This window comes from Mustela nivalis, assembly GCF_964662115.1.
Source record: "Mustela nivalis genome assembly, chromosome: 11".
NCBI classification, from domain to species: Eukaryota; Metazoa; Chordata; class Mammalia; order Carnivora; family Mustelidae; genus Mustela; species Mustela nivalis.
In genome coordinates this window covers 52,281,770-52,308,906 of record NC_139030.1, presented here as the reverse complement: position 1 = coordinate 52,308,906, position 27,137 = coordinate 52,281,770, and the positions used below count along the sequence as shown (strand labels likewise).

The 27,137-nt window shown below is 35.8% G+C and overlaps 1 protein-coding gene and 1 long non-coding RNA gene across 8 annotated transcripts in view; one reads left to right on the top strand and one right to left on the bottom strand.

The window, feature by feature from the left end:
- The window catches only part of SCN9A (sodium voltage-gated channel alpha subunit 9), a 170,579-nt gene that overhangs the window by 28,919 nt on the left and 114,523 nt on the right, over positions 1-27,137 (bottom strand). Inside the window, exons 18-19 of the mRNA XM_082690248.1 lie at positions 10,201-10,321; positions 2,307-2,461 (exon numbers count right to left, since the gene is read on the bottom strand). Coding sequence (XP_082546374.1) covers positions 2,307-2,461; positions 10,201-10,321 — 276 coding nt within the window. The remainder of the gene's footprint in view (positions 1-2,306; positions 2,462-10,200; positions 10,322-27,137) is intronic.
- The window catches only part of LOC309844068, a 166,822-nt gene that overhangs the window by 78,083 nt on the left and 61,602 nt on the right, over positions 1-27,137 (top strand). For 6 of the 7 annotated variants that reach the window (XR_014300475.1, XR_014300477.1, XR_014300478.1 and 3 more), the window contains exon 2: positions 6,869-6,968. The exons of the other annotated variant lie outside the window; for it this stretch is intronic. This is a non-coding gene — a long non-coding RNA (uncharacterized lncRNA). The remainder of the gene's footprint in view (positions 1-6,868; positions 6,969-27,137) is intronic. 7 annotated transcript variants of the gene reach the window in all.

Sequence of the window (27,137 nt, the reverse complement as noted above, 5' to 3'; positions counted from 1 at the left end):
ATGTACTAACTTGGTTGTTAACTTTTGTTTGTTTTATAGGCAAGTATTTTAAAAATCTAGCTTAGTTAGCAAACTATGAGTAAAAATAGCCGTTTCTTAAAATACCTTTCCCTTTTCTTCATCATATGATTCATCTGAATTTTAGTTTTCTTTAAAGATTTTATTCATTTATCTATTTGAGAGAAAGAGAAAGCACCAGAGAGCGCACAGGTGCCTGAGCAAGGGGAGGACCCGAGGGAGAGGGAGAGAGAGATTCTCAAGCTGACTCTAGGCAAGTGTGGAGCCCAACATGGGTCTTGAGCTCACGACCCTGAAAATCATGACCTGAGCCAAAATCAAGAGTCCCACACTGAATCGACTGAGACACACAGGCCCTCCAGAATTTTAGTTTTGAGAGTGCCTTTTGCCAAATAAAATTGTTATCTTTCTTTTTAGACATTTTGAATAAGGGATTACTCTGAACTTTTCTTAATTTTTTTTTCTCTCCTTTTTAAAAGTCTCAGTCACATGTATGACTCAGCATGGAATAAACTTCTAGTAGCGATTAGGAATACAAGATAATGTAGACGTTGTTGAGATTCCTACTTGCATTTCACTGGACAAGAGGAGTCCCATTTTCCTGACTCATCTCAGTTTTAGGAGAGGCCAACCCTGCAGCCTCTGAGCATCCTTGCATGTCCTTGTTCAGTACGCCAAGAAGGCAAGGCCCTGACTTGCTCTTTACTCAGGGCTGCTTTTGTAACAGGCAGCTGTGGGGGATGAGACAGTGTGTCTGTCTGGGACAAAAAAGCAAGGCTGCTTACTGCTTTCTTTAAAAGGACAGAGTTTCCTAGGGCACTTGGGTGGCCAACTCTTGATTTTGGTTCAGGTTATGATCTCAGGGTTGTGAGATGGAGCCCGACATTGGGCTCCAAGCTGGGCGTGGAGCCTACTTAAGATTACCTCTCTCCCTCTCCGCCCCTCCCTTCCTTAAAAAAAAAAAAAAAGACTCCCTAATTTAGTGCTCTTCAGCTGTGATGCTACTCCACTGTGTGTGTGCCATTAATTTATCCCCATATCAGGCCCCCATGAAACTTGGGGACAAGACGAACCAACACAAACATGTTGAAGTTCATATAGGTTTCAGTCATGAGTAATAAAATCCTTTGTCTCTGACTTGGAGGTCTCATATACTCTAGTGGCATCCATGAAATAGCAAAAGGTTAACTTCTTATAAAAATCCAACCCCAGATCCATCAAGACTATCTGTGAGACAATTTACAAAGTTCTTGAGTACTCCGTTTCTAGTATAATGGAATTTCCAGTGGTATCTCTAGCTGAAACTGGGCTTATAATGGTTCATCTCTGTTCATGTCCGCAGCAAAGAAAAATAAGAAAAGGCTCAGGGAGTTTGTAACTCTCCCAGGTCCCTTTCAACTCTCACAGAAAGTTTATGGTATATGTACAATAGTGAGAAATGTGTTCCATTGTCACCCTAATGTTAGTTTGTTTTGTAAGATGCCTCATAAGCTGGCACTGCCTATCTTTGTCACAGTACCTGTGGCTACCACTCTCCTCCCTGTAGTTGCTCTTCCTCTAACGTCACTTTCTACAACTTGGAAATTTTTAATTTCCTGAATGCCTATGATGTTTTATGCTTCCTTGTCCCCGTACACTTGTTCTTCAGCCCACGCCTTCTCGCTGGAAAATCCTAGTCATCTTTCTAGATCTTGCAAAACGTCAGCTACTCTTCTGAAATTCCAAGCGGACGATTGTTCATCTCTTGCTAAAGAGTTTTTATCAAGCATATTCTTCACTTACAAACACATCCCAGCTCTGTAATCCCCTGTGCCTTTCTCCCCAGTGGTCTCTGAACTCCTTGAGAAAAGCACCCGGATCTTATCTACCTCTGCATTCAGGGAAGCATGTACTACATGCCTGGCATGTAATAATGCTTACCAAATATTTACTGAACTAAACTAAAATTTTGTCCGAGCCCTAATCATAGAAATTCATTTTGAGGTAAAACAACTTTCATATTTTTATCCTCCAACTCGTTTATTAAAAACATTGACTCGAGGGGCGCCTGGGTGGCTCAGTGGGTTAAGGCCTATGCCTTCGGCTCAGGTCATGATCCCAGGGTCCTGGGATCGAGCCCCGCATCGGGCTCTCTGCTCGGCGGGGAGTCTGCTTCCCACTCTCTCTGTCTCTGCCTGCCTCTCTGCCTACTTGTGATCTCTGTCTGTCAAATAAATAAATAAATAAATAAATAAAAATTAAAAAAAAATATTGACTCGAGTGATTGTTTTGGGTGTCCTATAACTTACCAGGGCTCCACTGCTGAGCAGGATCATGAGAACAATAAAGCTTTCAAACCAACTGTGTTCAACTATTCTGTAGCACGTTTTCCTGATGTTCCACCAGATTTTTCCTTTCCCTGACTCTATGTCAACTTGGCAGCATGGGAACCTCCGCACACAACCTGACAAGAAAGACAGGCATGTAAAATATTGATATTCAGTATAAATAGAATGCTTATGCAAAGCTTTCCCTGTGATGGCCCTCAACTGAATAATTTCTAACACATAGCAGTTTTGAGTAGATTCAACTTGAATGGATTCAACTAAAAATAACTTGTCAGTTATTTCTAACTTAAAATGTATTCTGTCTTTCCTTGATTTCTCATCATTCTCTTCCTAAGTGTTTAAACTACTTTTTTTTTTTCATTATTGCAGTCCCAATACTGTGCTGTTACATGATGAACAAGGAATGAATGAATATTAAACTAAAATCTGAGGACAAAATGCTTTTCAAGATGCTCTTTGCTGATAAATTAATTTTCCTTGATGTGGAGCTCATCTTCAATTTTCAGATACTTCCACTCTATAAAAAAAGGCTCTTCACAAAGCTTCAGTCCTAGATTATATTAAGAAAATTGGTATACGTTTCTAAAATTATGTTCAGAAGAAATCGATTTTAAATAGAAGATGCAGGGAAAACTGTTTCAAGTACTTTATGTTAAAACAACTCTGCCTTTGGAACTCTAGGCGTAGAACATGCTGCTATGATAAGCTGAAGAACATTTTATTTCCAATGTTTTAGGTTTATTCATTCATTTCTTCATTAAACATTTATTGAGTATCTTTTATATACTTAGTTGTGTATACAGTTTCCTCTCCTCGGGGGATTTATTTTTGGTTTGGTTAGGCAGGTTGGGATAGAAATAAATGCGGGTAACTGGATAAGCCAACTAAAATCATAAATATAAAGGGGCTATTTTGGTAGCATGGAAAAAGTCTATCTCAGCTGGCTCGTTTACTGAGGAGAGACTGGAAAAGGCTTTGTGGAAGAGAGAGAGCCTGAATTGAGTCAAAGAATTAGCCAAAAAGAGTGTAAGTGGAACTGTAGGCCAAGAAGGAGCAAAATGTATTGTACATAGGAATTATGAGCAGTTCAGAATTGTGATGAAAGCAAAGTGTACACCGTAGACATGGGTGAGAAATGAGGTTAGGGAAATTGGTCAGATTATGTAAAGCATTTTCCCCCACATGAAGGAGTTTGGTCTATATCCTATAGACATTGAGGAGTAAGTGAAGGGTTGTTAGCAGAGAATGATACAAGCAGATACAAGCAGATACAACTTAAATTGTCTCCAACAGCTGAATGGAGGATAAGTTGGAAGAGAAAAAAAAAAAAAAAACAGAGAGAGAGAGAGAGAGAGAGAGAGAGAGAGAAAAGAATGTGAAGGTATAGGAAGGTTCTGGGCCAGAAAACCATTTGTGATTCTGGTCCAATAGTCTTAACAAGAGGGACAGGTCATGGCAACTCTAGTTAGGAACTAGGGCAATAACAGATTGAAGACATGTCTGGCAGGTAAAATCAGCAGGATTTAGTGACTTGTTGGGGATGCGATATAAGAGAAATGGAGGATCCCAAAACAGCTGGATAAATGTCAAGAATGACATGAACAGGTGCGGGAGCTACTTGGCAGGTAAGGAGTTTGGGATGCTGGTTGGGACTTCCAAATACAAATATCCTGGAGCTATTTGGAGGTCTGAATCTAACGCTCAGGAGGAAAGACTGGGCTAGAAAATGAGAGTTTTTGAGGTCACACACACACACACACACACACACACACAACATATTTTAGGACCAACCAAGAAAAGGCTCATAGACAAGGGCCAAGTCTGGAGCATTCCAAAACAGTGATATTAAGAAACAGAATGCAATGTCATTCTGGAGCCAGCTCATTTACGTTCTTAATAATAACTCGTCATTCAATTGTCAGGCATTTTTGCAACAAATTGCTGCACTTGTTAAATGAACCCATTATCAAAAGTTAAATTATATGAACTTAAAATTACAATTTACTTTTAAAAAGACAATAAATCACAAAAAACATATCCCATTTCAATCATTTAACTATTATCTATGCTCTTGAGTACATTTCTGTCTTCTATCTGGGTCATGGAAAATATGTCCTACTGTTGGACTATTGGCATCTCTTCCCGACTCCACATTTGAAGAAGTCCTATTAGTAGTCTGAAATAACCCACGGTGAGGATCTTTGCACCACAAAAGTCATCAAATGCTATACACCAGGGCTTGCTGTTTTCTAGAATAAACTTAACAAGTAATGCAGGAAATGTTAATAAAATATTAAAATAGTAATTAAGTGTCATATTTGTAGTCATGACACTGGAAATAGCACAAAAATTGAGGAAATATTCTTTCATCATTCAAATTCTAGTATCTGAGATTTGCAAACATCATTGATGAATGAGTGAAATTTTGACATATAGTTTCTTTGTCTCACTTTCACCTTACTGATCAACATGAATGAAATTACCAGGTTCATCTGGCACTTTAATTTCCAGCACTATAGGAATGTAGCAAGCTGTGTTCCCCACCCAACCCCCCTAACCCCACCAAAGTCTCTGGTGGTTTTGCTACTGTGTCTTTTATATATTCCTGTCCTTTCTCTCTGGAAGCTTTTAAGCCCCCTGAAGACTTAAAACTGCCTCAGTTATGCCCTTCCTTTCTGTTCACGATACTTACTATAGTCCTTTACATACATAGTTTAATGGGTCATGTTTAGTTGATTCAAAAAACATAATCCCCCCCCAAAAGAGTTCTAAAATAATCCAAGTATTAGTAATGATCTGCAAATTTGAGAATTTAGAGGAAAGATTGAATGGGGGGGAACCCAGGGTGCATAAAAAATGTACATATGCTTTTATTTAACCCATGTTAAATTATAGTTAACATGACTTGAGATCCGAATGAATTTACCTTCAGTGTATTTAAAACAATTAGTTTACATCTCAAATGTATTTAATAAAGTTAGAATATTTTATAAAATGATGTGGGAAAATATAAAAAGGTAGAATCAAAAATGGGCTCCCAGCTCATCTCTTCCTGGGTGAAAGAAAACACCAGGAGTGAAATAATTTAAGAAGGACTTAGTTTTTTACATTAACTTAATGCTTGCAAAATGAGCTCCCAGCTCATCTCTTCCTGGGTGAAAGAAAACACCAGGAGTGAAATAATTTAAGAAGGACTTAGTTTTTTACATTAACTTAATGCTTGCGACTTTAGAATTTATCTCAGTATAAAAACAAATACCTTGCACAGAACAGAATCTATCTGCCTCAAGTAAAATTACCAGAGAAGAAAGTTTCCCTTTAGAATTTTACTATCCAAGATTTGTGTCAGTCTTAAAACTGAAGAGAAATATTATTCGTAGGATTGAGGTAAGAAAAGGGACCACATATTCTAATTAGAAAAGTAAACTTTTTATCTGAGATGAAGGTTGATAAATATTGCCCTCAGGATTTATCACACCTCAGAGAGTTTCTCACTCTTATTCTGAGGCAGGAGTGTTCGACTGCCTTTCTGGTTTTTATGCAAAGGCATATCCTAAGAGAGTTCCAACCCAGCTGGTTAGCAATGTTATCACATCTTCTTTTTTAAAGGGACTATTAATTAAATGTAAACATAACAGAGAACCTCTCAAACATTTTAATGGGTCCCCATGGGTAAAGGCTATTTCTTTTGGGTGGTTTCATTAATTTGTTCTCGTGATGCATTTCATAAAGTCTATACTGGGTTTCATCATGTTAAACCAGTGCTTCCTACCCCCACCCAGCAAAAAAAAACTAACCAACACCAACCTCTTCCAAGACAAACTACCTATTAATAAAAGTATAATAGCATAATCAACATAATTAATGTAAAAATGATTAGAAAAAATTAGTCTTTATAACTTCTTAAAAATCTCTAAATCCTCTAAAACAAGTGTTTTGTCCACATTTTCTTTAAAAAAAGACAAAAGTAGGCACAAGTTGAGTTGTTGTGTTCTAAAGTTAGAATCACTTATTAGTACGTTATAGGAAGCTGAATTCAGAGCATTTGGGAGGGAAGTTTAGTTGGAAGTTTAGTTGGTTCTTTCTACCAAATTAACAGAAAATATATTATTTTATGAGAAAGAGGGTTTCGTACTCATACCTTAATCCTGATTTTGTAATTTGCTAACTGTATAATCCAAAAGGAATATAATGTAAAACCAAGCAGAATCAGAGTTCTGTCATGTCAGGTTGCCACGACATGCAGAAGTAAGGCTAGGGAAGGACAGTAGTGGGTCTAGAGATGGACCCTGGCATCTTGAGTTATAAAATTAATGCAACAGAACTAAGGAAAGGCTGGCATAAGAGGGAGGAGAAAAAGATGAAGAGGAATCTGATGAAAATTAGTAGTGACAGTTATGAAACTGAAAAGGATTAATGGATGTGAGACAATGAACAATATCATTTTGGCGTTCATCTTCATTGAAAACCCAATCCTCTGATGTAACTCTCATACTTCTTGTGATTTTTCTGCTGTCTTCCAGGCAACAAAAATCTCTGGAGGCCAAACGCTGCTCTAAACTGCCATTGGTTCTAGCTCAGCTCTTGCAGACCTATCACAAACTGGTGAGAGTCATTTCCAATGTAAGTGAATGAGTTCTCAATTTCCCATCCGAATAAACCCAAGCGTTTGAAGTCTTTCTGTGGAAGACCTCTCCCAGTTTCTTAGGCCCCGAACTTGGAGTCGTCGTTGACTCTTCTTTCCCATTTTCACATTGGACCTGACATCCAAACCATCAGCACATCCCTTTAGCTCTAACTTCAAAATATACTCAAAACCTCTTATTTTCATGTGGATTACTGCAGGAACATCCAAGAAGTCTCCCAGTATCTGTCCTTGCTATCCACCCATTTACTCTTAAAATGGCATGTTGAGACTTTTTAAATGAGGTCCTTATAATGTCCTTAAAAGCTCCTGTGTTCTGGCCTCTACTACATCTCTGACCTCAACTTCTACCACTCTTGCCATCTCTCAATCTCTATACTCACCCCTTAACTTTCCTCAAATATCATGCATATCTCCACCTAGGGGTATGTGCCTTCATTACTTTGCCTAAAATACTCCCCCCTCCTACATTTGCAAGGTCCACTTCAATTTTTTTACAGGTCTTTGATAAATGCTACCTTTTTGGAGAGGCCTTCTTGACCACTCTACTTACATGATAGGAGCATCCTACCCTTTAACTACTATATTCCCCTTTTCTTTTCACTTCTCCATAGCATGTATCACTTATCTGACCTACTAAATGTTTATGTATGTATTTGGGCAAGGGACAGTGTTTTATTCATTGCTCTCTCTCTGGTGCTGTAGCCTGGGCTTGAAATACAGAAGGTGTTTAATGATTATTTGCTAATTGGATGAAAGAATGATTAAGTGGATAAAGGGTGGGAGGCTTAGCAAATTGGCTCTCCTGTTTGACTTATCAGGGTGAGCCTCTTAGCCCAGCAGGTCCCCTGAGTATAGAGTTTCCAGTGGAGCACAGCTGCTCAAAGTGATAGGACTCACAGATGTGTGTTTCCTCATAAATGTTCTTGTCTTTTTTTCTCCAAATTATGTATTTGTTTATCTAAGTTGTTATTAAGGTAGAGCATGTATTTAGTATAGTATACTAATTATAAATATATAGATTGATACACTCATCCAATAGGTAGGTCATGATATAACATTTTAAGCACCTGGAAAGCACCCTATATCCTTTCCCAATCTCTAGAAGTAGCTACTGGCTTCACTTCTGTCTTTGTGGGTTTATTCTGCCCTTTCTTCCTCCACATCCCCTGTTTTACTGAGGTATAACTGAGAATTAAAAACTGTAAATATTTTAGGTATACAAATTGATAATTTGATATTATGTATCCATTGTAAAATAATCACCACAATCAAGCTAATTAACATAGCCCATCTTCTCACACAGTTACCAATCTCTTCCCTGTGTGTGTGGTGAGATCATTTGAGATCTACCCTCTTAGAGGATCTCAAGTGTACAATATAGGATTGTTAAGTATAGTCATATTGGTGTACGCTAGCTCTCCAGAACGTATTTGCCTTGTGTAACTGAAACTTTGGCTCTCAGTAAATTTTCAGCAGTCAAGGCCAAATACATCTGAAAATATGTTTCTATACTATCTCCTATACAGTAGGCTCAATTTAGAAATTATGCATAACCTCAAAGGAATCACAAAAATATTATCATTAGTGCTTTGTAGGATTAAAATAAACTTTTTATGTAGTTTAAGCTCATAAGATAGCACCTGCAGATTACAATACCTTAGCATTAATTCTTTTTGCAGGAGGTTTAAGTTTTTCTAAAGTCCTTTTCTTATTTGAGGCCATAATCTGCTTGATAAACCCAACTTCTTTCTAGTTATCCTAGAATTTTAAGTCGGAGTCATTCATAAATTGGGTAGAGGACATCTTGGTAGCATCTGCACAAATTTAATGGTGCTAATCAATTTAGTGAGAAATAGGCAACAGTTGATGAAATTCTTCAATGCCTTTAATATGAACACTTCTAAAGGAAACTATGTGTTTTGTTCATGGTATTAATTTCAGCAAACTTTCACAATTTTTTCACAATTTTCACAAATTTCACAAAATTTCTATCAATCGGGTCTCATACTTGTTTGTTTCTCACATAAAATGGAATTTAGTATCCAAAGAAAATCCATGCGCCCATTGTAGTTTGGAGATATCTTTATTTGACAGGCATTTGGTTTACCGCATGAGTGCTAGAGGAGGCTGGTTGAGAAAAATTATAGAGGATGAATGCAAGGTAATGATTTCTACAAAAAATACTGATGCTGAGAGTAAGACATAGTAAGTCATTAGCATCAACACTATTCTATCATAGCTTCTCCATAGAATTGTTGACAAAATATTTTTTAAAGTAAAAAAAAAAAAAAAGGAAAAGAAGAATGTTAAGAACTGTTTGTGTTATCTCATTCAATCTCCTGGATATCCCTATGGTTCAGATGCGGTGGTTATACCTGTTTTACAGACCAGGCATCTAAGATATAAGATTTTAAAGTGTGCTCAGGGTCTCACAGAGTTAGCAGTAGACTAGTTAAAACTCAAGTTTATAAGGCTTCAAAACTTGTGGTCTACGTTATCATATTACACTGCAACTCTAGGATAGGTTTGTGTTTTTACTTGAATGATACCATATTCAATTAGAAAATACTGTACACTCCCACAGGTCAAGTTCAAAGTTACTACTTCGACTAAAATTTCTGAAACATTCCAGAAGTAGTAAGTCAGTAAGTCAGGAAGTGAAAAGGAATCAAAGGAGGTACTGGTAGAAAAGAATAGACTGAAGTGCAAAGGCTTTAACGTGCTATGTTAAGCACTTGGGGTTTTATCCTATAGACCAATGGTTCTCAGCTTCTAGTGTGCATCAGAATCCCTGGGAGGGTGCTGGCCCTGCCCCAGAGCTTCTGATCAACTTGCAGTTTCTGTAATCAGTGTGGGGCTAGAAAAGAAGAGGTCAGGGCTGACCCCAAGTCTTTAGCTTGAGAGACAGGATAGATCATGATGTTACTAAATGAGACAAAGATCAGAAGAAGCCGTGGATTTTATAGGGGAGAACTCACTAAAGCTTTTTTTAAAACTTATTATACTTGACATATTTAAAGGCAACCAGTGGAGATGACCAATGGGGAATTATAGGCATATCTGGAATTCAAGTGTGAGGTCAGGGGTAAAGATATTTAAGAGTCAAATAACATAGAAATAGATGTCTGAGCTACAGACATTGATAGAAGATAAAACCCCAAATACCAATAAATGGATGGCTAACCAACCTCTTGATTTTTCTCTTACCATCAGTAAAACAGGCCTCTGGCTCATCTGAATTTACAGGTTCAGCCTCCGCTTCTTCTCCTTCTCCTGGCAGAGGGTTATCAACTGTGCTGCACTCAGAGGAACTCGACCGGTTCAATCGCTAAAAAGAAATTCACCACCCCACCAGATAGTTCATTTAGAGGTTATTCAAATCTTATATTCAAGCCATATTTAATAATCAAAGTCATGCAAAGTGTTGTGAAAAAAGATTAACAGTATGATGGCCATAAAAACGTATAAACACATATTGAGGTCAGGTAACCTTGCAATACATCTATGCTTGATCTTTCTATCTACACATCCTGTGAAAAATAAATTTTATCATATTTAGTATGCTGACAAGTATTTGGACAGAATTAACACAAGGTAATTTTTGTAAACTATAACATTTGCAAAGTATTGGCCACATTTTTATTGTTTTATGTTTAATATAAATTTGTGTACACCAATAATTATTATATTCAGACAACCAAGACCCTAGTAGAAATAACACAAGTGCCAAACTGCCAATGCCTGATAACTGACAGATCATATCTGACAGTTGGCAGAAAAGCTTGTTGATATTTAAAATTCTAAAAAAGAAAGAAATTAGAGTAAGATGAAATTCAAACATATTTTTTCTATTATCTCTTGGATTTAAGAATATGTACCAGGATGATATAGATAGAAGGCTTTTGATCAAGACCAAAGAAAGTCAAATATTATATTGGAATCAGAATGCCAAAGACAATAGAAATTATTTCATCCAACACCACCCATTTTAGTATAAAATTTCAGGATACAGTTGAAAAGATCATAAAGTATTTTCTATACTGCCAAAAAACAGTGGCTACCAAAGTGAGCACCACATGCAAACTCTGAAACAAATATTCAACGAAATTAAACATGGCAGACTCACACAAGACAGGAATGAATTCATTGTCATTATGATCATATAATTGATCATAACACAAGTTTTTCCCGCCCAGAAATTTATGATCAAACATGATGTTTACAAACATACACATACACAGAAATTTTTAGAAAAAATACATACAGCAATTGTAGCAAAACTCTGTCAATTTTTCCTAATATTGCTTTATAAGGGGTAGAGCAGGACATCAATGGAAGAGTTCATTTTCATTCTCATTTGCTAAACGACATGTGAATATTGAAACTAGTAGTTATTATAGCACATGCTTCCCTTATTAAGATTACAGCTTTACTATTTTTTTAGAATAGTCCCACAAATACAAGTGTTAAAGGTAGGGAAATACTCGTTTCCATTAAATTGATATCTTAATCTATTAATCTGCATTAATATCATAGGCCTAATCTGAAATTAATTTTTAGAGATTTACTGGGAAGGTTAAAGTATTCATTATGAGTACCACATTCTCAGTGCTATTATTATGACACATTATTCAATATTGGTAAAAAAGACATTGATACATTATTGTACATAAGGAATGATGTAAGTAAAGTTCTTTACAAAGACAGTAAAGAATTATGAATACTCTAATACTTATAATCTACTGCCATTGGGGCATTACTCCCACCAGGTCAAAGAGCTTAATAATAGTATGAGTTATGAACAGTATCATTGTGAAATTTCATTTAAAAAGCAGACATATTGAATGAATTCATCTAAAATGACTTTAAAATAAATAATTAAATTAAATCAAAAATTTTTAAAAAGACTACATTGCTTTAGGTTAAATACTGTAATTTTGACCTTGCAGTACAATAAAACTTTCTTATCTAAAAAAAAAAAAAGAAAAATATAAAAATAAAGGAAATAGAAATTAATTATAAGTCTGAATATATCTAAGGTTTTAAAATATACATTACTCCAAGAAACAATGGGGAAATGTATAATTACTAATGCAGCCTACTGTGCCAATTACCACAAAAACTAATTTTGAGTGATATCTAAAAAACTACAATTATTTGATGCCCTCAATTCTTGACTTCTCAGCTGAATGTGGACTATCACCAGGGAACTGAAAGAAAAGGTACTATGATTCTGTGATGACACTAAGTCCTTCAAATGTGAAAAATGGATTATTGCCCTGGGTTTTGAGGCAGAGCAGTGGGAGAAACAGCTGAGAGAAAGAATGCAAAGCACTTTCCTGCTAGCAGCCAAAATACTGACAACTAGCAAATAGTTCTCATGGTTTTCTCTAAGGTGGCCACAATTTTTAAATAAAATGATTCTAATCTTCAAAATGCCTACTTGGGCCAAATTAATGAAAACGTCTTCAACTTCATATTTGGTTTTCTCACTGATCATTAACAAAGATATGCCAAGTTAATTTATAAACAAAATTAAGATGATTTTACAACGTGTCTTTTGTCAGTCTGAAACCTTTTATTTTCATAGCTCTTATGGCAATTTTTTGTCAATTAAATTCAAAGTTTGGCTCAAATTTTATATCATAAATAACACTTATTCAAGATGATTCCTCATCAGAACAGACATTACTAAAATATTTTATATGAATGATAGTTTGTATCATACACTAAATTGCTATGGCTTTTTAGAAATTCAAGTTTAAAATGTTTTTAGAAATTCCATGTTTTCCTGGGAATGAATGAAGTAGTCAAAAAGTAGTTATTTTTGGACTGTATATATTAAACATTTATGCATTTATGTGCATGCCATAGTGATGTAGACAGTTTAATTCTAATCTTGTCAACCTTTAAATTTAATATTTACTGAAGTGGAAGTTTTTTTTAACAAAGTCCAAAAGGATGCCTTTAAGTAGAAAGGCTAACATCTATAATAAAACTTTCTCTTAAAGGGTAATGCATTTTATTCTCATAGCAGGTGCTGCTATATTTAACTATTGAATTTTCTTATTTTCTTGTTTAGTACACAGAGAAGATCATGTCAATCATTAGAATCATTTTACATAATTATATGATTAATTTCATATCTATAAACTTAGTCATTTGTAATTTAGTTTCCTTTCTTATAATTTTGGAAATTGAAGAATTATTATAGTACACTAAAACCAGTAAAATAAATACTTTAGTATAAAAATTTCCCTTTCAATATTACAAATATGCTATTTTATAATTTTTGCATGGATTTTATTTTTAAGAAAAGGGAAATATACCTTTTGACTCTTACTTTTTTGCATGGCAGCAAAGATAATTTTTTTACCTTTGACAGCCTACATAAACAGGCTATAAACACAATATCATAGATGTAAACTCATTAGCATTAAGAATAGGAATATGCGGGGTGCCTGGGTGGCTCAGTGGATTAAGCCGCTGCCTTCGGCTCAGGTCATGATCTCAGTGTCCTGGGATCGAGCCCCGCATCGGGCTCTTTGCTCAGCGGGAGCCTGCTTCTCTCTCTCTCTCTCTCTCTCTGCCTGACTCTCCGCCGACTTGTGATCTCTCTCTCTGTCAAATAAATAAATAAAATCTTAAAAAAAAAAATAGGAATATGCTATACACAGCATTCCTACTTTTTTATTTAATAATGTGGTATTGCCTATAGGTACTATTTAAAATTTTGTCTTTCTTTGCTTTAGATAAACTTTACATACTTGATTAGAAAATTTAAATGTATAAATAATATATGGTAAAAAAAAAAGTCCTTTTTACTCACTCCCTGATTCTATCACCTTGAAGCATCTAGTATATACACAGTGTGTATACACACACACATACACCCTCACACACACATATTTATCTTTCCATATTCTTCACTGTGCATCCATAAAACACTGAAGTAATTTGGAACATTCTAATCTTGCTTATAAACAACAGCTATCTAAGAAGCCCCTTTCAATGACTGAAAATATCAAATTAAGATGGTGGAGCAGTAGGAACTTAATGTTTGCCTTGTCCCTTGAACACAGCTAGATAAGTATCAAATCATTCTGAACACCCAGGAAATTGCTATGAGGACTGAGAGAACAAACCGCACACCTAAGAGGAGACTACAGTATGGAAGGTGGGAAGTGAGGGGATGTGATTTGGGGAGGAGAAGGATCACAGGTGCTACAGAGGGGAGGAAGTCATGATCACAGAGAGTGGACAGAAAAAAAGACAGAGGGAGAGAGAAAGAGAGCAGCGCAAAGGGGACCATACAAGAAAAATGCCTCCCCAAAATCAGTGACTGGGAAAACAAGAAGGGCTGTTTATCTTAAGTTTTTTTGGCCAGTGGAGCTCAAAACCTAGTGTTAGAAGTCTGCACTGTGGTCAGTGTGGAGTCTGGTGGGCCCAGCAGTGCTCCTGTGGTGAAGGAGGACAGGAGCCTGGGAGCACAGGGTGTGATGTGAGGATTGCCTGGGATGCACTAGAAGAGACAGTTTCCCCTGCTTAGTGTGTATCTGGGAAAGGTGGCGTTACCTCTCAGGGGAAAAAAGAGCTGGTGGGTGTCAATGTGCTCCCATTCCTTAGCATAGGGGTGGAGACACCTGCTGAGGGTAGCTAAACTGGAGGCTGGCTTTTTGTTTTGCTTTACTCTAAACTCCAGCCTCCTGTGTGTTACTGCAACCACTCCTCTGAGAAAAACTGGCACCAGCCTCAGTGCGGCAAGACCCTTCGCCAGAGGACCAGTGCAGATCTGTGCAGACCAGTGCGGTTCCCTAAAGTGTGGAGTTTTGAACCTCAGCCAACATAAAACACAGATGCACTGCATTGCTGGGAGGAAAGGGAGCATGGATACAGACAGGGTGAAGCACGGGGAACTGAGGGAAGTCTAGGACATATGAGGGGAGATCGTTCACTCTTCTGTGAGAGCTTCATGGACAGCAGTGGCCATGAACTCCCCTCTGCATGATGAGGGAGAGGGTTGGTACCATTTTTCACCCCTGCCCATCAGCATGCACTGACTTCAGTGAGCATAACAGCACCGACAGTGGAGGCCCAAACCACTTACCTCAACCTCTGCTTCCCTCCATTCTGTAGGTGCTTCTTTACTAGGGTTAAGTGTGTCTGAGAACGAGAGCAGCAGGTCCCTCTTCCAGAAGACCAGCACAAACCCCTGCATGCACCAAGTCTACTGACCATAGAGTGCTGCAAAGCTTTGGCTCTAGTGGAAAGAGGATCTGGCCTCTTCTTTAATCCTTTTTTTTTCTTTTTAAAGATTTTATTTATTAGAGATCACAAGTAGGCCCAGTGGCAGGTGGGGGCTGGGGAGCAGGCTCTCTGCTGAGCAGAGAGCCAGATGCGGGGCTCGATCCCAGGACCTTGAGGTCATGACCTGAGTCAAAGACAGAGGCTTAACCCACTGAGCCACCCAGGTGCCCTGGATCTGGCCTATTTTAACAAGCAGACCAAAGCACACCAATTTAAAACTCACCACACATGGACAAGATCCAAACACTCCCCACTCAAGGCAAGAAGTAATTCTGCAGAAGACTGACCTGAGGCAAAGACAGCCAGAACACGGGAGAGTGCACACAGCATACAACAGAAATACCTTCTAAAGTGCCAGGCTCTGGACAGTATATGATCTCTTTTTCATAAAGCCATTACTCTCAGGAGCAGGACACACTAATACACAGAAGACAGAGACCTAGACAAATGCCAAGATAAAGGAATTCATCCCAAAAGAAAGAAGAAGAAAAGCTCATAGCCAGGGACCTAACCAAAACAGATATAAATAATTTGCCTGACACATATTTTAAAACAACAACCATAATGATACTAAAGCATAGAAGACATCAGAGAGTCCCTTAGTGCTGAGATAAAAGACCTAAAAACTAGCCAGGCTGGGGAAAAAAAAAATGCTACAACTGAGAAGCAAACCAACTGGAAGTAATGAGAACAAGGATGGAAGAACAAGAGGAACAAATAAATGATACAGAAAATAAAATTACTGAAAGTAATGCAGCTGAAAATAAGAGGAAAAGAGAAATACTGGATTATGAATGTAGACTTACAGAACTCAGTGATTCCAGAAAGTATCAGATCATAGGAGTCCCAGAAAGAGAAGATGGGGAAAAAGGGAAAAGGTTTATTTGACTAAATTATAGCTGAAAACTCCCCTAATCTGGGGAAGGAAACAGACATCAAATGTGGGAGGCACAAGAATTCCCACCAAAATTAACAAAAACAGGCCAAAACCATGACATACCACAGTAAAATTTACAAAACACAGAGATAAGTAAAAAATTCTAAAAGCAGCAATGGAAATGAAATCCCTAACTTATAAGGGAAGACAAATAAAGTTAGCAGCAGACCTAACCACAGAAACTTGACAGGCCAGCAGATGTAGCATGATAGAGTCAATGTGCTGAATAGGAAAAATATATAGCCAAGAATACTCTATCCAGCATGTTATCATTCAGAAGAGAAGCAGAGATAAAAGTTTCATAAACAAACAAAAACTAAAGGAGTTTGTTATCACTAAACCATCCCTACAAGAAGTATTAAAGGGGACCCTCTGAGTGGGAAAGGAAGACCAAAAGTGACAAAGACTAGAAAAGAACAGAGAAAAATCTCAAGAAACAACAACTTAACAGGTAATACAATGGTACTAAATTCACATATACCTATAATCACTCTGAATGTAAATGGACTAAATGCTTGAATCAAAAGTCATAGGGTATCAGAATGGATTAAAAAAAAAGGAAAGAAAAGAAAACAAGACTCATCTATATGCTGCCCACAAGAGGCTCGTTTTCGACCTAAAGACAGCTACAGATTGGAAATGAATGGATGGAGAACCATTTATCATGCTAATATATGTCAAAAGAATGCCAAATAGCTATACATGTATCAGACAAGCTAGATTTTAAACCAAAGACTGTAACAAGAGATGAAGAAAGGAACTATATCATAATAAAGAGCTCTATCCAATAAGAGGATCTAACAATTATAAATATGTATGCCCCCAACTTGGGAGCACCCAAATAGTTAAAACAAGAACAAACACAAAGAAACTCGCTGATAGCAATACAATAATAGTAGGGGACTTTAATACCCTACTCACAGCATTGGATAGATCATCTTAGCAGAAATCAACAAGGCTTTGAATGACATGCTGGACAGGTGGACTTAAGAATATATTCAGAACACTTCATTCTAAAGCAGAAGAATACACATGCTTTTTGAGTGCATATGGAATGTTCTCCAGAGAAGATCATATACTGGGTCACAAATCAGGTCTCAAGATCATACCATGCATATTTTCAGACTACAATGCTATGAAACTTGAAGTCAACCACAAGAAAAAATTTGGAAAGACCACAAATACATGGCGGTTAAAGAGCATCCTACTTAAGACTGAATGGGCCAACCAGAAAATTAAAGAAGAAATTTAAAAATACGTGAAAGCAAATGAAAATAGCAACATGATGTTCCAAAATCTTTGGGGTGCAACCAAAGCAGTCTTAAGAGGAAAGTATATAGCAATACAGGCCTAATTCAAGAAGGAAGAAGTTTCATATGCACAACCTAACCTTACCCTAAAAGAGCAAGGAAAGGAACAGCAAATGAAGCCTAAAGCCAGCAGAAGGGAAATAATAAAGATTAGAGCAGAAATAAATGAAATAGGGCCACCTGGGTGGCTCAGTGGGTTAGGCCTCTGTCTTTGGCTCAGGTCATCAGCTCAGGTCATGATCTCAGGGTCCTGGGATCAAGCCCCACAACAGGCTCTCTGCTCAGCAGGAAGACTGCTTCCCCCCTCTCTCTGCCTGCTGCTCTGCCTACTTGTGATCTCTCTCTCTCTTTCTCTGTGTCAAGTAAATAAATATAATCTTAAAAAAAAGAGAGAGAGAAAGAAATGGAATAGAAACAAACAAACACAAAAAACAGTAGAAGAGATCAATGAAACTAGGAGCTGGTTCTTTGAAAGAATTAATAAAATTGACAAACTCCTAGCCAGGCACATCAAAAAAAAGGAGAAAGGACCCAAACAAATAAAATCACAAATGAGAGTGGAGAGATTACAGTCAATCCCAGAAATACAATTATAAGAGAATATTATGAAAAACTGTATGTCAACGAATTAGGCAATCTGGAAGAAATGGATGCATTTCTAGAAATATAAACTCTGAAAACTGAAACAGGAAGAAATAGAAAATTTGTCTGATAACCAGCAAAGAAATGGAATCAATAATCAAAAATCTCCTAACAAAAAAAAAGTCCAGGGTCAGATGGCTTCCCAGGGGAATCCTACCAAACACGTAAAGAGGAGTTAATACCTATTCTTTTCAAACTACTCCAAAAAGTAGAAATGGAAAGAAGACTTCCAAACTCATTCTATGAGCTCAGCATTACTTTGATTCCAAAACCAGACAAGACCCTACTAAAAAGGAGAATTACAGGCCAGTATCCCTCATGAACATGGATGCAAAAATTCTCAACAAGATACTAGCAAATCAAATACAAATTTACATTAAAAGAATCATTCACACAACCAGGTAGGATTTATTCCTGGGCTGCAAGAATGGTTCAATATTTGCAAATCAATCAACGTGATACACCACATTACTAAAAGAGAAGATAAGAACCATATAATATTCTCAATAGAGGTAGAAAAAGCATTTGTCAAAGTACAGCATATATTCTTGATAAAAACCCTTAACAGAGTAGGGATAGTGGGAACATACCTTAATATCATAAAGGCCATATATGAAAGATCCAAGGTAATATCATCCTCAATGGAGAAAAACCGAGCTATGGTCAAGAAGAAGACAGGGATATCCACTCTCACTATTGTTATTTAACATAGTCCTGGAAGTCTTAGCCCTAGCAATCAGACAACAAAAAGACATCCAAATTGGCAAGGAAAAGGTCAAACTTTCACTATTCTATGTAGAAAACCCAAAAGATTTCACCAAAAAGTTGCTAGAACTGATACTACAAATTCAGTAAAGTCACAGAATACAAAATCAATGTACAGAAAGCTGTTACTTTTCTCTACACCATTAATGGAGCAGCAAAAAGAGAAATTAAGGAGTCGATCTCATTTACAACTGCACCAAAACCATTCAATATCTGAGAACAAAACTAACCAAAGAGGTAAAAGATCTGTACTCTGAAAACTACAGAACACTGATGAAAGAAATTGAAGATGACACAACCAAATGGAAAACATTCCATGCTCATGAATTGGAAGAACAAACGTTAAAATGTCTACACTAACCTAAGCAATCTACACATTTAATGCAATCCCCATCAAAATACCACCAGCATTTTTCACAGAGCAAACAATCCTAAAATTTATATGGAACCATAAAAGATCCCCAATACCCACAGAAATCTTGAAAAAGAAACACAAAGCTGGAGGCATCACAATTCTGGACTTCAAGATGTATTACCAAGCTATAGTGATCAAGTGATCAAGACAGGATGGTACCGGCACAAAAGCAGACACATAGATCAATGAAACAGAAGAGAAATCCTGAAGTGCACTCACAACTATACAGTCAATTAATCTTTGACAAAGCAGGAAATGATATCCAACAGAAAAATTCTCTTCAAATGGTGTTGGAAAAACTAGACAGCTACATGCAGAAAAATGGAACTGGAACACTTTCTTATACCATACACAAAAATAAATTCAAAATGGAAGAAAAACACCTAAATGTGAGACAGGAAACCATCAAATCACTGAGAAGAACATTCTTCGAATTTAGCCATAGCAATTTCTTACTAGACACTTCTCTAGAGACAAGGGAAACAAAAGCAAAAATGAACTATTGGGACTTCATCAAGATAAAAAGCTTCTGGCAGCAAAGGAAACAATCAATAAAACTAAAAGGCAACCTACGGAATGGGAAGAGATATTTGCAAATGACATCTGATAAAGGGGTAGTATCCAAAATCTATAATGAACTTATCAAACTTGACACCCCCAAATCAAACAATTCAGTTAAGAAATGGGCAGAAGACATGAATAGATGTTTTTCCGAAGAAGGCATTTATATGGCTAACAGATACACGGAAAGAAGCTCAACATCACTCATCGTCAGGACAATACAAATCAAAACTACAATGAGATATCACCTCAACCTGTCAGAATGGTTAAAATTAACAACAGAGAAAACAGCTGATGCTGGCATGCATGTGGTGAAGGGGGAACCCTCTTATTCTATAGGTGGGAATGCAAAACTGGTGCAGCCATCCTGGAAAATAGTATGGAGGTTCCTCAGAAACTTAAAAATCGAACTACCCTATGGCCCAGATATTGTACTACTAGGTATTTACCCAAAGGGTATAAAAATATTGATTCAAAGGGACCCATACTTTATAGCAGCATTATCAATAATAGCCAAATTGTGCAAAGAGCCCAAATAACCATTGACTGATGAATGGATAAAGAAGATGTGATATAGATAAAATGGAATATTACTCAGCCATAAAAAGAATGAAATCTTGCCATTTGCAATGACATGGTTGGAACTAGTATATTATGCTAAGCAAAATAAGTCAAAGAATGGCAAGTACCATATGATTTCACTCATATGCCAAATTAAAGAAATGAAATAGATGAACATAGAAGTAAATTAAAAAAAAGAAGAAGAAGAAGAGAGAGGGAGGTAAACCATAATGAGCACTGGCTTTTATATGTAAGTGATGAATCACTAAATTCAACTGCTGAAACTAATATTACACTACATATTAACTAACTAGAATTTAAATAAGAACGTGTAACGTTAAAAAATATGATCAAATTAAACTTTTTAAAAAATTCTTCATGGTTCTTCTTTTGGTTACCTGGAAGGTGTGTTTTCTACAACAATGACTATGAGTACAGATTGTCAAATATAGGTGTCATATGAGAAACTGTCTTAAGCTGGTAGCTTACAAATTTATTATTGACATATCCCGAAATAGGCATCTACATCATAAGCCTAGTTCACGATAGTGTGGATGGTAGTTAATGCTAGCTGGTCATTTCTTATTTCAAGAAGTATGAAATATACCTGTCTAATAATTTGATAATCTGGCATTTAAAAGCCAAAAAACATCAAGCCTACAGCAACATTGTGGAAAACACCTTATTCAAAGAGGATGGTTGGTGTTGAAAATATTCCAAAGATGTTACATTTAAAATATATACTATAATACTGCTTGCTACATACAACAAAACATATTCTTTGAGGAACAGAGCCTAGAATCATTATTTCACCTGAGCATCAAAATAAAGAAACATAGAGGACAGCAAGAGGTTGGAAGAAGCAAATCAAAGGGAAGGATCATTAGCTGGTAAACTAAGCTCTACTGTATGTCAGTAAGCTTAAGAATTTCTTTTATTCATTTCAAATCAATATCACCCATCTTTTATTTTTACAGTCTAATTTACAATTGATATTCATAAGAAAGGCACTGAATAATTAAAGGAGTAAAATGGTGAAGTTCAGAATAAAGGATCAAAGGACCTTTAAAGAATTCCACAAAGCGCTACCATGCTTTGTGTAAGAGGCCAATGTTTTCCAACTTACTATTCTATTAAGGGATAACATAGCATTTAAATATTCTTTTCTGATCTGGAACCAAAATATGTTTTCCTCTCCCTTGCAATTGTTAGGGTCTTGTCTGTCTTTTGGAGAAATGTAAATATTATCTTCCTATAGCTTTTTTTTTTTTTTTCTTTTTAATTGGAGATTACCTATAGTATCACCATTTGTGTTTTTCATCTTAGGAGTATTGACATTTAGTTCCTTTACATGATTTAGCATTCCAGGCCCTTGAAGTCCCTCCAATCCTTCTCTGATCTCTCTGAAATTTTGGTCTCTTTCAAGATTCTTTTTAAATGGTAATGCTACTTAAAAACTACTAAAGATATCCTGGAGAAGTCATTAATATTTTCTTTGCCTTTTCATTTTACTTCCATTTAAATTATGAAAAAACTTCAGCGTAATTAACAGTTACAGTAAACTCTTGATTCACATTATAATTATGGGCAACTAAAGCCCAGCACTTTTTCAGAGAAAAGGCAAGAAGAAGAAGTTTCCCTTTCCTAGTGTTCTTTATGACTGCAAGAGAAACAGTGTGGGCTTTTAGAGAACAGGTGCTTGTTCAGCAAGAAAACCACTGAACACTTCCATCGCTGGGTCATTGTGGGATATAGCATTAGATGATGGAGAAATAATGAGGTCAAATCTTCCACCACCATGGAAATTCAAAATAAAGCAAATTATTTCACTGAGAGTTCTCAGTTTTCCCAGGGTGCTTCCTATCCAATAACACGACAACTTATATGCCTAAAAGGTTAAGATCTTGCATATAAAAGCAAACAAACAGATTTTGGCCACATAAGAAGCTTGAACTGATTACAGATTTTTTCCACCAGATCCTATCGTGTCCTCTTGGACCTCCAAAAGTCAAGTGGCACTCACCAATAAGGCTTTGTTGTGTGATCAACCGGCAGTATTGAAGGGCTCTGTACACTAACACAGAACCGTCTGCAGAAAATATTTAAGTAGCTGAGATACAGTGGGTCAAATCAGAAAGAATATCTTACAGAGGACAATAGAGGAAGGGAGGAAAAACTGAATGGGAAGATATCAGAGAGAGAGACAAACAATAAGACTCTTGACTCCAGGAAACAAACCGAGGGTTGTGGATAGGGAGGTGGTTGGCAGGGTGGGGTAACCAGGTGATGGGCATTAAGGAGGGCACGTGATGTGATGAGCACTGGGTGTTATTCGCAACTAATGAATCAATGTACATTATATCAAATGCTAATGATGTAATATATGTTAGCTAATTGAATTCAAATTTAAAAAAGAGTATCTTAAAAACTTAGAAACAAAGATTTAAACAGTTCTACTGAGGTCCGCTAGAAAATTGCAACAAGTGGGTAAATAAGAATTGGAACAAAGGCAAACAGGGCAGGAAAATGTGAGGTGAAAGCATAGACTCTAAGTCGCACGCTCATTCATTAAAAAGAATAACAAACAAAAAATAAACTACTGGTATATTTACGCTACCCCCTAAAACCACTCCTAATGAGAAAGGGCATGGAAAGACAAATTCCACTGAATGGAACAATTACCATTGTTTTTTTTAAACACATGGCTTTCTAATATTGAAAATACAATGTAAAATAAAAATTGGCACAGACAAAATATATCTTTCCTAACCTTTATGTAGGCAGCTTCTGCCAAAGAAAAGTGTTATATTTCAAGTCATTCTTCACAAGTGAAATATCCACAGATTTTTGTTTTCAGGAGAATGACCATTCGTTAACGTACACCTCATATTCTCCAACAGTTTGGTAAAAAAAAAAAAAAAATAGATAGTAATCATAATTCAGGAATTAAATACACACACATATTTTTGGAAACCGTTTTCTCAAAAATTGTGCATTTTACCTATACATATATACATACTATTGTGAATGTATGCATCTTTATTTAGATTCTAGAGGAAAGAAATTTAATCCATTCTGAAATAAAAAAAATTTTTACAAGAGAATACAGCTCTGAATCACCACCCATCTGAAATAAAGAAATGTGTCTTTTACTTAGGAGCACCTTTAAAATTAACTTCAAGGAAACTAGAACAATATTAGCTTGTTTTTTTAATTGGAAAATGTTCACATTATTATCCCTAAAGTGTACCATTTTCAAGATAAAGTTTTGCTTTCAATGTTGCACAATGGAAAACAACAATACAGACATCCCAACAATGACAAAAGCAATTCAAAATATGAAATAAACTATAAGAAAAAAGGGAAGATTCTTATTAACATGGATTTTTTTCCTTACAGGAAGTTATTCATTAGAGTTCATCCATTCAGCAAGCTATACTAAAATTAAGACAAAATGTATCTGAGTGGTGTATTTTCTTTTACACTTGTTAGAAATAGTAGGTATGGCAATCCATATTAATTTGCTTCCAATTTTATTAAAAGTATTTTATGTCTTATTGAAAGGTTTAGTGTTCACTTCATAATATATTCCATTTATACCTCTTACCTTCTTGATGCTATGCTATATGCCTTCTTATGAGATTTAACCAAAATAAAAACATTCTCATCAGTGCATAATATTGCTTTTGGAATCAAATTAAGCATTTCAAGCACTTATAACTCGTTCGTTCATAGGCTGAGCCTATAAATTTTAATTGATGCATTTTATATATGGTCAAATAAAATCAAATGTTAGTTACTGAATTGATTAAATAAATAAATTCCTAGTTATCACTGTGTTCAAAATCATTTCAAAACATATTCAAAGTTTAGCCTAGAAACCGGGTACTTTGGCTCTGTGTACTCAGAATCCTGCTTACTTGTATGAGTCTGAATTTCTATAAATACAGATCTAGTATTAGAATGTTCTTTTTATATTCTGAGATTTTATGTTTATGTCTGAAATATTTTCCCACAAAGATGGTTTCTTAACAGTTTTAATTTACTAAATTTAAATGTGATAGTTTATTTCTTCCAACTTTACTGAGATTAATTGACATATAACATTATGTAAATTTAAGGTACACCATGTGATGATTTGATTTGATACATGAATATATTGTGTGTGTTATGTATATAAATATATCTACCACAGCCTTCCCACATATAATTACCATTTGTTGTTGTTGTTACAATGAAAACATTAAATTTCTACTCTCATAGCAATAAATCTGACAATTTAATGTGACATACATTAGATTGGTTTAGATTAGGAAAGGCAGTTGCTAGAGGTTTTCAAATTAAATGTTGCTTCAATGGCTTCTGTTACATGCTGTATCTTACTTTTATAATCCATCCAATAAAAATCTATAGATCATGCATTGAAACCATCTAAGGACATGAGAGATATATATCAAGGAAGTCATCAAGAGGATCACAAAAATGATGGAATTGCACCTGTGACATGCTATGATGCCAATTCATCTACAGAACAATTGTATATGTTTCTACTTTCTTGCAATGGAGCAGGCAGAAACATTTTGTAGCTGAACAGCATGCATGACACTGAAAAATATATCATATACGTATGATTTTTTTTTTTTTAGATAACCTGTATAAAAGTGGTCACATATGTCTCTGTCTGGTTAAAAGCACAGAGCTGCATCCTTGATTGATCCAGTTTGGTTTTACCCCTATGAGAAGTAAGAAGGTTAGGTACCGAAGTTTAGAAATGCATAGCGATGAAATAGATTAGTCAACTGATTTAAAATGTTTAAAGTCACATACCTGAAAGTAAAAATGAGTTATATGTTAGAAATACATGCTAGATGCTCAATGCAAAGCAGTATCTTTGAAACACAGTAGTAAGACTGAATATCATTCAACACAGATTTTAAAACAATCAACTCAACAGTTATATATATATAATTCTATTATTTAGGGGATGAATTTAGCTACTATAATGTGATAAGGCAATCTTTTGCATTCTGTTTGCTCTTTGTAACAACCATCTAAAAATAAGTGATGCTCAGTTCCAGAGTTGGTGAGAGTAGGAGTAGGTAGTTTTTAAAAAGCATATTCTAAAATTAGAATTTCATGAATTACTTTTAATTATCACTTTTAATTTTGACATTTAAAACAGCATTGAAGGAAAAATGTTTCCAAATTTATCAAAATAAAAAGAATAAGAAACAATGATTTAAACGTCTGATCAAAATTTCATTGTTTTCAGACACATAAAGAAATCCAGTAAAGATGATTCTTCAAATATTTTGAAACCAATCTGCAAAAAAGAAATGGTTAAGTAAAATTCTATAGGAGTCTTCTTCTGTTTTGTTTTGTGTTTTTAAGTATCTGCATAAAAATAGGATCCAATACCAGCTTAATTGTATAATTAATGTATCCTATAACTAAAATTATAAAATTGTGTAATTGTAACTAATGTCTAAATCTTGCTAAACTAAATGCAATTCTGGAAGAGGTTATTTTATTTTCTTAAATGCAATGATAAGAAGAAATCAAAACTGCTTTCTTGGTGAACATAATAACTGCCTGTTTCAGGGAAAAGCTTCATAAAAAAATCTAAAGAGAGACCAAGTAACAACATAATTAAAACCACCACATACTAAAAAGACGTAAAATATTTAACCTTGATGACTACAAATATTTAAATAATTTTTTATTAAATCAGTAAAAGGAGTGTATTTCATAACAAGTAAACATGTTTAACTTTCTCCAAAGATAATGGCTTTTAAAATTGAAAAGATTGAATACTGAACAGATGAATGGGTAGATGGACTAATGCATCGGTGAGTCAGGTAAGCAACATGAATGTCTGTTCCTCTGCCTGGGATTCCCTTCTCCATTACATCCACTCAATGAAATGATCACCATCCTTCAGGGTCTGGCTCAAATCCCACCTCCTCTCACATGCCCTCAGGCTGACAGAGTCTTACTCAATGCATCCTCAATGGGCTGGTTTATTATTTGATCCTGGAACATGCTTTGTTCTAGTTATTTTATTGAGGTAGACTATAACTTAATAAATCAGCATTAAAGAGAATCAGAAGCCAAATATGAACCAGCATATGCACAATACCACTATGCCAGAAGTTTTGATCCTTAATTGCAACATTACGGTGCAAAACAGAAAATAATTATATTCCTACTAACATCTTGCCTTTCTATGGTATATAATATGGTGGTTAAAACTTGGGGTTCAAACTTTAAAGAGACACCCAGAAACATTAGTGATTAATCAGCATTATTTCTTAATTTTTCAGAATTTATTTATCTGTAAATATAGATGAATAATATCCATTCTCCTAGTTGTCATAGAAAAGTTATACAATGTAAATGAAAGTGGCAAATAGGTACAATTTTCCCTTGGTTTCTTTGGTGCGTTCTTCTTTTGGGTCCACATCTCAAGTGTTGAGTTGCTCACTTGTCCTCTTACTTTCGTGGTCCTTGTAGTGTAGTGGGTGCTGTGGTGAGCTGCGCCAATTCCCTGCTTCAGGCAAGCCTCTCATCCCTCCAGCTACTGGGAGTGTTGGGGGCTGAAGGCTCACAACTGAGTCCCCGCATGGGAACTGTCATGCAGAAGAGA